The sequence below is a fragment of the Vidua macroura genome, chromosome 4, assembly GCF_024509145.1.
Source record: "Vidua macroura isolate BioBank_ID:100142 chromosome 4, ASM2450914v1, whole genome shotgun sequence".
Lineage (NCBI taxonomy): Eukaryota > Metazoa > Chordata > Aves > Passeriformes > Viduidae > Vidua > Vidua macroura.
In genome coordinates this window covers 62,102,429-62,113,467 of record NC_071574.1, presented here as the reverse complement: position 1 = coordinate 62,113,467, position 11,039 = coordinate 62,102,429, and the positions used below count along the sequence as shown (strand labels likewise).

Here is an 11,039-nt window from a genome sequence, read left to right as displayed (position 1 = left end):
TCCATCTGCAGATTTTCATAAAAGATTAATTCATTCTGGACTAGCTGGCTCCTGGGTGCAAATTAAAACATCTCAATATTCAAGACACCTATAAAAAAGGATCACACAATTTGTATTGATCTCCTCATTTTAAAAAGAAAAAAACATGTGCTGCTTTACATACCAAATTTGGTGATTTTTTTTTAACATATAAAGTTTGTAAGTGATTGAAGTCCAGAATAGGAAATACTTTTTATAAATCAGTAGTAATGAGTTGAACACAATAAAATGGCCACATTCCATAAAACTTAAATCTAATATGAATAGATTCTCCCAGAACAGGGCCTTTGTTTGTTAATTCATATGGTTTAGAGTTTTCTGTGAAAATAAAAGGCTAACACTGGAATGCTAATATAAGTTTTATTTTTGATAATACATTGTCAAGAAGAACAATCCAGGTCTATAGGTAATTTTAGGGGAAGTTAGTACCACTACAAGCAGCTGGATGAAGCTTTACTTTAATACAACTCTATGATACATTTTTTCCCCCTCAAATCATCAGCATAAACCTGTTCATTCCAAGAATGCTAGTGCACATCCAGCAAACATATGGCCTGGGGATATATATACACACACTGTCTAAACAAACTGGTGTTTTTACCTCAGAAGGCAATATTATCTTTGTAATTTAGGTGAAGTTCCCAGGAAAGCTTAAGTATCAGTGTTTTGCTTTGTTTCTAAAAGTACCTGCGAATATTTGCTGAATGTTACTCCCATTTTAAATCTATTTCCTTCAGAAACTGTAATTGTCCTTCTTATCCTTTCATAAAGGCCGCAGTGCGCCACTGTCTTGGATAGAGTGGAGAAGAATGTGAATCAAACTGCCCGCAGTTTACACACCTGAAGGTATCAGGAGGGTTTCTGCTTGCTGCAAGAAGGGATGAATGGTATGTCAGGTGGAATTTATGCCAAAAACAATTCTTCCCTGCCACTTACATACCACTTCACAAACAGCAAAAAGATGGAGGAGCCAGTGTAGTTGTGTCATGACAGCTGCCTATGTCGATACTTTATCCTCTTGTTGGCTCCTAATCTCATAGTATGACTTGATTATAGTCTTCCTCTCTTCTTTCTTAAGCTTTTCTCATTTGCCTATACGAAGTGTGGCTGCTCTTTTTGACACAAACTGTGCCATACGTGGGCCTCTGACACTGTTACCTTGATAAGACAGAAGCCGTAGGCAGGATGCTGCCAACTACAAGCTAAGAGTCACAATTGTCTTAAATTAGGTATCAAGAAAGTCACCTGGTGAACAGAACAATTAACGTACTTTTATATTTCCCTCCTGACATGTTTTTGGGGTGGAAGTCTCTAAGAATAAAGGCATCTATTAACATATATTTGCTCTAGCTGACTGTTTCAGTGTTTTATAATTTGCCATTTCCCTAACCATTTCCTACTGAAGGCAAAGGTCACTGCAAAGTCTAAGGAGCCCTTTAGACTTACGTGGTAACAAGTTTGCTTTCTTACTAACCTCTCAGGGATGCTGTAAAGACAGTTTGTGTATCCACACGGGCTCGTGGACCAGATGAAAACCACTTTCCAGCCTTGCAGTGCATATATAACCCGACAGTTCATGTGGCATTTGTAGCCTTAATCAGTAGCCCAAGTGGCCTAGGGACGGTAAGAGAACTGAAGGGAATGCTGTGGGGCGAACGCAGCCGTGGTGAGGCGGGAGCGTCACTAGGGCCACTGGCAGTGGGTGCCACTGGCAGTGGGTGCCTGGTGTGGGGTGTCCCCCCGCCCAGGGATGCGCGTCCAGGCTTCGGGGGCAGCCGGGATGCGCGCCCATGCTCGCCAGGCTGCTCGCACCGAAGGCACGGGCGGCACCTAAGGGGGAGCGCACACCGAAACGGGACGGGCAGCAGGGAGGGCTCTCCTGGCCGGGGCAAGGCCAGGCTGGGGCACCGCATCCCGCCCGAGCCGCCGTGGCCGTGGCCGTGGCCGGGCGCGGCTCGGACTGCGCGGCCGCCCGGCCCCGCCGCGCTGCCGGGGCTCTCTCGCACCTGCGGGGCCGCGGCGGGGCCGGCGCTGCCGGGCGCGGCGGGTCCTGGCGAGGCTGCGCCGCCTCCGCCGGGAGCTCCGGGCGGAGCCTTCCCTCCTTCCCGTCCTCCCTCCCCCGGCTCCCCGAGCACCCCGAGGCAGCGGAGGCTGCCTGCGCCCGCTCCGCTCCGCTGGGAGAAGGAGGAGGCGCCCCGAGCCACGGGCGCTGGGAGCAAAGCAAAGAACAGTTCAGAGCAGTGGGCGCATTCCGGAGGGCAACACCCATGTCCCACAAACAGGGTATCTGGAAACGCGCTCCTTCCCCCGGCACTCGCTGTCCCCTCTCATCCCTCCGTTCCCTTCTCAGCCCCCTCCATCTCTCCTCCCCGCTCTCTGCTTCTCCCCCTCGCCGCCACTTTCCCTTGTCCCTTCCTCAGCCCTGTGCCCGCGTTGGCCCCGTGCCCGACTGACTGTGCCTTTCCTCCTGCCCAGCCGGCGGCCCCCCCGGCGAGAGCGCGGCTGACTGGTGCCTCTACCAGCTCAATGGAGCGGCCGAGTTCGAGGTCTCTGAGGGTGAGTACAGGGATGCTGAGGGGGCGCTTCCCCTCGCCCGCTGTCCCGGCCGGCAGCGTGTGGAGAAACGGGGCTCGCTGGTGCCAGAGACACCGTGGCAGCCGCCCCAGCGTGTGTGCCCAAGGGCAGGTGTGGAGGTGGGCTGGCAAAGGGATATCTGCCGGTGGTTTGCATGTTACAGGCCTTGTGAAAGTGTCTTGGCTGGTTTTGTTTTGGCTTTTTTTGGGGTGGGGGGAAAGTTTGTTTTACATGTAGCAGCTTAGATGGCATGAGTCCTTCTGACCTTGGTGTCAGTGGGTGTTGGTGCAAGATGGGCTGGAAAGTTTTCTGGCCTTTTTGTACTCTTAACTTCGAAGAAAGAAGTCATCTGGAAAGTTTTATTTATTAATGTTCTGTGATCAGAAGAGGATCTTCGGGTGTCAGGGGAGGAAAGCCTCTCATACCAGCCATACCAAACTGTGTATGGTTTTGAACATGCAGAGTATCTAAACTTAGGTGTGAACCTGAGTACTCCAGGATGCCAGATGTGTAGAGTGCTGTGCCCATGAGCATCTTCCAGTATCTGTTGTCAGTGAGTTAAGTGGAACTAAGACCTCATCTTGATGTTTTTGATCTGCTGGGGTTATGGATTTCTAAGAAGAGTGTATTTAGTCTTTGTAAATATTTAAAATGCATCAGAAGTTGAGTTAGACTGAAAAACTTTCCAATACTGAGGAAGGTGACACCCTGTAGTAGATTGGCTTCAGATTCAACATTAAGGAAAGCTTGACAACAGGGAAGCACTGGAATATAGGAATTAGGTAGATAATGAATTTCCACTCATTTGAGATATTTAATGTTTGTTTCACAAACCTACATTGAAGAGATAAAGCTCTTGCCTTGGGGCAGGCAGAAAGATTACCTGTTTGCTGTCTCTTCAGCTATTATCCATGATCCTTTGGGATATGAAGTTTTGTGTCTTGTTTTTTGCTGTTTGGAGAAATGATTTAAACCCCAGTGTAATAATAATAAGCTATAGCTTGATCAAGGTTTTGGACTAAGTTTTTCCTTCCTATTATTCCATGGTGTGTGGTGTCCCTATATTTCAAGGTGTACTTAATAGTGTGTGTAATTACACACAATTACATATAAATCATTTATCAAAAGATGTTGTGATTTTTTTTTGCCTACGTGATTTTTTTTGGTGAAACTGCATACCAAACCAGATGTGATGACGATAGATGGGGGTGGAAATTATATCCGTGTGAGGGAGTGTAATGAGTGAGTGACAGCATTTCTTAGGCATCACAGAATGCTGAAAATGAGCTTTAGCTTGGCATTTCCTTTCATTTAAAGATTTGAATGAGTAAAATATGCTTCTTAACCTCATTTGTCTGGGTAAATACCAGTGTTTCAGCACTGCTTTGAGATGATAATGTTTCTTCTCAACAGGTGTTTTGTTCCTTTGATTTATTGGGTCATCTCTTTTCACAGGGCATATTCTTTTAAATTACTTTGCTAACCGTGACTTCAGTTCTCTTTAATGTTGCCAATTTTTGGATTCCCAATTTTATTCCCCAACTTAAATAGGAATCTTACATGTTTTCTCTTTACTCAGCATGGAAATATATGAAATTCAGAGACCAGGAAACAAACTGAAGCAATGCAATTTGATCACAAAACCTGTAGAATCAAAGTCATCTGCAGGTAGTAAACCCTGTTTATGTTAATATATTGTATATAAATAGGACATTTATTTTCCAGAGTATGTGCTGGCTATTAATGCCACTTATATCTAGGAACACATAGAGTAAAGTAATCAGCACACTTTGCAGAAGTGAAAAATAGTTCAAAGAAAAGTCCATGTGGCAGGTGGCTTGACCTCTTGTGCTTGACACTGTTTTTGGATGAAGTCCAAACCTTTTCCTTTGCTGATGTATGCCTCTAAAATAAATTACACAGAGCTAGACAGAATCTTTAGTTTAAAATTTATTGTTCCTATGACTTCCATCACAGACTTTCTTTTCTCTCTTTATCCCAGTTCTTTCTTACTTTTCAGAAAGGCCACAACTTGTAATTGCAACTGCATTGGTTAGCTGCATTGTCCACCTAACTGATGGACAAAAGAAGTTTATCCATATTAAATATAGTTTATATATAGTTTATCCATATTAAATATCATAGTGTGATTTATATATCTAGAAAGATATCTGTGTATATAAACATTTGCATATTAATGTTATAAGTTCGGTTAGTGTTCTGGGCATCTCTTGCTGCTTTTGCTATTGAATGCTTGCATTGACCTTGTGGTACTCTGTCAGTTAGACTTCAGAGCTGTGTTCTGCAACATTTCTGTCTTAGCCTAGGAAAGAAAAATTATTTTTTTTCCAAAAATAGATGTGTTAGATGAAAAACATTCATTTACATAACAGAAAAGAAAAATTGCATATTTCAAATGCAAGGAAAATAGAGCATAGTAAGTGAAATATCACAATCAAAGCCAAGATAATCATGTTTGATTTAGTCTTGCTGCCTTGAAACAAAATCTTATTTCAAATATTGCTACTTCTATAATTAACGTCTAAGTGCAAAATATATTTTATTCATGCTAAAAATCTCAAAGCACTTTGCTCACAGTAAGTGCAACCTCACAAAAGCTGTATGAAGAACAATATTAGTGTATCCATTTACAGGCTTCAAGAATGATATATAGAAGTTAAGGATGTGATTTTCTTTAGAAGCTGAATGTTAACTATTAAGCAGATAGCAACATGGGACTTCTGAAAAGTCAAGTCTTTTGCTCTGTGTCCAATGATCTACTGGACTGTTAACAGGATTGCTTAATCTAGAGCTTTTGCTTTAAGTTCCAAATCACATTAACTTCTTGCAAACTGTATAAGTTACAGCATGTTTGAAATATTTTAGGTTGTGAATTCTAAGCTGGCATTATGTTATTCTATATATGAATGATAATATGTTTAATGAAAAGATTCAGTCAAAAATCATATTTTTAGTTTTCACTCTTAAAATTACCTCATTAAAGACTTGAGATTTGTTTACAGTGTAAATTTTCTTTTCATCTATTTTGTAACTTTATGGTCTTGAGAGTTTGAAAGCTTTTTTAGCATCTGTTAGCCTTGTGATTTGCAATTTGAACCTTCCTAATACTTACCTTATACTGCTGTAACACTCTCTTTCATTTATGAGTAATTTGAAGTGAGATTTATTGAGAAGACGGGTAATCTACTGTTTTGCTGTGAAAGTACAATTGAACAATGGGAACTAGAAGACTTGTGAACTCATTAACTGGAGTTAATCACTGTCAGGTTTATCTCCAATAGCTTTTTGTTTACTGTAGTTTTCAAAGACAGTAAGTCTGGATTTAGTTCAATACTGTCTTTTCCATTATTTCACCAATTCCATGGAAAGCAATGTGATTGCACAAGCTTACTACTAAAGTAATGTTCTTGTGAGTTATGTGTTCATTAGCAAGATCTAATTAAATAGGAAGACTCTTCTGTAGATGTTTTTACATCCCAGTCCTTTTGTGGCAGAACCAAGTAAGTGATTTTTCGTTAGTCTTTTACAAAAAGACATGGTAGCAGTCCTTTTCTTACTACTTCACAGTTTGCCAAGATTTCTTTCAAAGGATCATCACCATGAATGGATGTTGTATTTCCATCTTAGGTGGATGGTGTGCTTTACAGAACTGGGCTTCCAGTTGTCCAGTTTGGAGATCGTATAATCACAGAATATGCCAAGTTGGAAGGAAGGGACCCACAGGATCACTGAGTCCAACTCCTGAACCTGCACAGCAACATCCCCAAGAATCACAGCATGTGCTTGAGAGGGTTGTCCAAACATATCCTGAACTCTGTCAGGCTTGGAGTACTGCCCTGGAGAGCCTGTTCCAGTGCCCAGCCGCCAGCTGGATGAATAACCTTTTCCTAATATCCAACCTAAACCTCCCCTGACACAACTTCAGGCCATTCCCTGGGATCCTGTCACTGTCACCACAGAGAAGAGATCAGTGTCTGCCCCTCCTCTTCCCCTCATGAGGAAGTTACAGACTGCAGTGAGGTCTCCCCTCAGTCTCCTTTTCCACATGAAGAGACCAAGTGACCTCAGCCACTCCTCACAGCTTCCCCTGAAGGCCCTTCACCATCTCCACTGCCCTCCTTTGGATGCTTTCTAATAGCTTTATACCTTTATTACATCACAGTGCCCCAAACTGCCCTCAGCACTTGAGGTGAGGCCACCCCAGTGCAGAGCAGAGCAGGATAATCCCCTCCCTTGCCTGGCTGACAGTGCTGTGCCTGATGTCCTCCAGGACAGGGACGTCCCACCTGGCTGCCAGGGCACTGCTGATTCATATCCAGCTTTCTGTTGACCAGGACCCCAAACTCCATTTCCATGGTGCTTCTCTCCAGCGTCTCATTCCCCACTGTCTGTACATGCGGGATTGCCCCATCCCAGGTGCAGAATCTGGCACTTCCCCATGTTCCCTTCATATGGTTGGTGATTGCCCAGCCCTCTCATTTGTTGAGGTCCTTCTGCAGGGCCTCCCTGCTTTGAAGGAGTCAAGAGCTCTTCCCAGTTTTGTATCATCTGCAAACTTGCTCTGTATTGCTTCAGTCCTGCATGCACATCATGTATGAAGATGTTGAAGAGCACAGGGACAAGGATGGAGCCCCGGTGGAGCCCCACTAGTGACAGGTCCCCAGTCTGATGTCCCCCTGTCATGCCTCACCCATGTGCCAGTTGCTCAGCCATGCCATGATGTGCTTATCCAGGTGTGTGCTGGACATTTTGCCCAGAAGGATCCTGTGAGAGACAGTATTGAAAGCTTTACTGAAATCCAAAAAGAAGACATCAGCTGGCTTCCCTTGATCAACTAAGTGGGTTACTTTATCATAAAAGGAAGTCAGGTTTCCTAAGCAGGGCTTCCCTCTCATGAAACCCTGCTGGCTGTGACTGATGAGTGTAAGATGTAGTGAGCTGAACTGTGATTTTTCTGCAGACCACAATTCTGTTTTTATTCAAAGGAAATAAAAATGCTAGGAAGAGATTGATACTCCCCTTTCCTCACCTCAGTGCACATTTACACAATCACTGTATCAATTACATTGGAAAAGATCTCTGAAATTGAGTCCAACCTATGACTAAACCCCCCCATGTCACCTGGAACACGGCACTGAGTGCCATGTTCAGTCTTAAACAGCTTAGGATGCTGCCAGTGTGCATACTGTAAGGTGTGTCACAGTGCTTGTGTGTACCCTGATAGCCCCTCTGGTGCCATATATGTGGATAATGCAGTTATTCCAGTCCTACCTCACACATTCCTGTTTATACATTCAGCAAGTCCCTGTATTTCACCCGTCCTTTATTTTGCACTGACTTATATTGGTGTTTGGTTGGTTAACTCTCAGTGATGTCGGAGAGCTGTTGAGGCACAGGGAAAGGGCTTCTGCTTGAAGCCCATAATTTATTCCCATTATAACATTGAATGTGGTTGTGTAAGACCAGACCCAGTAAATGACTCATTACAAGAAAATGTGGGTATTTGATTATACTTCTGGTTGTTGCTGCACAATCTGATATTAAGTTTCAATATGAAAAATTCAATATGATAGGCAAAGAGGAAGGGTTAGGATATATTGAAATTGTATTTAAGATAGCTTTACTTCTAGTAATACTTTTCTACGGTACCCCATTTGTGATATTTTTATATGTGGTTTATACATGGCATGGGTTTTGTAAAAATCATTAATTCAGATATTTCTGTAGGCTATTATAAAAAAGACTGACAATAAAATACTGGAAAGTATATGTACTTCTTATGAAAAGGAGAAGGTGAGTGACTTATTTACATTTTTTATTTATTGTTTCCTATTTTGGTGTTTTGATTAAGAGCTGGTTTGAATTTATGGAATAAATTAATTTTTAAAAGTACATTAAGATTATTTAATTAAAATGATTCATAAAATCCTTGCCTACATAGTGTTTCCTTTGGAACGTAATATGAGTGCCAGAGTGTGTTTTCTCCTAAGAGTCATTAAATGTCATTTGACCATAAAACAAATACTTGTTAATTATTTTATTTTGCAAATGTCTGACCAAAGACTTTAGCTCCTTTTCAGTAACCTGAAAAGTGGTATTGCTGTTTGGATTAATCTTGAAAAACAGAGTAAAATTTTTTTTTTTTAACCAAGTTTTCAGATTTTCATTTTTCAAGGACTTCACACACTCATCTAACATCCAGAGAATTCTTTAATTCTCTGGATCTTAAATGCCATAAGTTGCAGCCTTTGTCATCTGTTTCCAGAATGTGGTCTTCAACCAGTTTCCTTTTTGCTTTCTAGTCATAGAATGGCATATTCATTTAGGTTAAAAACGACCTCTAAGATCATTGTCTTAGAGCTCTTTGACCAAACATAACCATGGTGTTAGCTAAACCATAGCACTAAATTCCACATCCAGTCTGTTCTTGAATACTGGCAGTGATGGTGACGCCACCACTTCTCTGGGCAACCTATACCAATGCTTACCCACTCTTTCAGTGAAGAAATTCTTCTTGATGTCCAGTCTGGACCTCCCCTGGTGTGTCTTGAGGCCATTTCCTCCTGTCACTTGTTACCTAGGGGAAGAGACTGACCCCACCTGGCTACAACCTCCTTTTGGGTAGTTTTAGGGAGCAGTAAGTTCCCCCCTGAGCTTCCTTTTCTCCAGACTAAACACACTCAGCTCCTTCAGCCACTCCTCCTAAGGTTTACTCTCCAGATGCTTCAGCAGCTCTGTTTCCCTTCTCTGGACTAATTTCAGCACCTCAATGTCTTTCTTGCAGTGAGGGTCTAGAGCAGGAGACAGAACTTGAGGTCTGACCTCACCAGTACCTGGGAACAATCTCTGTACCAGTACCAGGGAGTCAGTCTCTGCTCTGGTCCTGCTAGATAGAGGTTTTGTTGATCATCTTCCTTATTTCACCAAGAATCAAAAACTTTTTATCATTTCATGGTCACTGTATGCAAGATGACCTGTGACCACCACATCTCTCACCAAACCTTCTCTCCTTGTAAGCAGCAGGTCTAGTGGGGCACTGCTTTCCAGTCTGCCCCTTTACATACTCACTTGTTGTACAGTTTGACAAAATGTCTCTCCTTTGTGTCATTGAAAGTCTGCCATTTGCAGCAGGTGCCTGCATAGCAAATCTTAGCTCTTTTCCCTCTCTCTCACTCTTTCCAGGTCCATAAGGCTTTCCATTTTATATGATCCCTTCAGTTCCATGCAAATAACTCCTGGCAATTTTAGTTTTATCCATGCTTGAATGGTCAAAATTTCCTTGATATTTCAGCTTGCCATATACTTTATGAGGCACTCAGTATATATATATATCTATATCTATAATTTCATTTTATTTATATATATATATATAATGAAAGATGAAATCACACTGTTGTGGGCCTGATTATGCAATTATTAGCAAATCAAAAATCATGCTTTCACATTACCTGGTCCAGAATTTAACAGGGGCATCTTTTATGAACCCTCTTCCTCATTAAACACTCAATAATTTAATTCAGGTAATTATTTTGTTATCAATAATTACACTGATGAAGTAAACAGTGATTTCATTTGGGCTGTAAATTTGTCATTTAGCGTAATCTTTTGTATTTAAGTCAAACATTAACATTAAGTCAAAGCTGAGTCATTCAGCTTGAATAGTGATGGATAAGTATAGAATTGATGGAGAGTATAGAATTGCCTGTGGTTCCAGCTGAGATACATAAAAATCACCAGGTCTTCACAAAGCCTCCTCTTCAATTATAGGTCAAGTCAGAAAGCCAGGGTACTTTTATGGAGATGAATTTTATATAGGGGCAGAGGGTACCAGTTTTCTGATTTTTTCCAATTCCAGTTTAGAAATGTGTGCAGAAATTGCCCAAGCTGTCTTGCAGAGTGTCTGAAGAGCTGATGCGCAGATAAGTTTTTTCTACTGTGCAAGGATTTTTTTTATGTATGAACCTGTCAAAGTTGAAAGAAATTTCAAGATAGATTCTTCTGTTTCAATCCAGAAGCTTAACTTCTGCAAATATGGATTCAGAAGTCATACTGCAGGCTACACTGTTTGAATTGTAATATTCTCATTGATCAGTTCTTTTCTGAAAAATGCATTTTATAATAAAATTCTGAGAAATTGAAAGCAGAAGTTTGTTTTTTCTTGCATGTTTTTCTTGTCTGATGAGAAAATTCCAAAAGTATTTCAAACTATTCAGGTATTTTCAACTACCTTTTCCTCACGGTATGCTACTTGAATATAAACCAATTCAAAATAATGGGCAATAGCCCAGAAGTCTTTGTGGGATTGCCTAATGGTACATAACAAACCCCACCAAAAGTGAAAAGGTTTATTTACTAGTCAGATTCTAGATTTTGCCATCTCAGCTGAATTGTCAGGGTTTGGTGAT

General features: G+C 41.7%; 1 protein-coding gene across 1 annotated transcript in view; it reads left to right on the top strand.

Annotated features, from left to right (window-relative positions):
* Positions 1-2,293: 2,293 nt before the first annotated feature.
* Positions 2,294-11,039, top strand: part of PPP2R2C (protein phosphatase 2 regulatory subunit Bgamma) — a 193,620-nt gene continuing 184,874 nt past the window's right edge. Inside the window, exons 1-2 of the mRNA XM_053975874.1 lie at positions 2,294-2,322; positions 2,515-2,595. Coding sequence (XP_053831849.1) covers positions 2,307-2,322; positions 2,515-2,595 — 97 coding nt within the window. The 5' untranslated portion in view covers positions 2,294-2,306. The remainder of the gene's footprint in view (positions 2,323-2,514; positions 2,596-11,039) is intronic.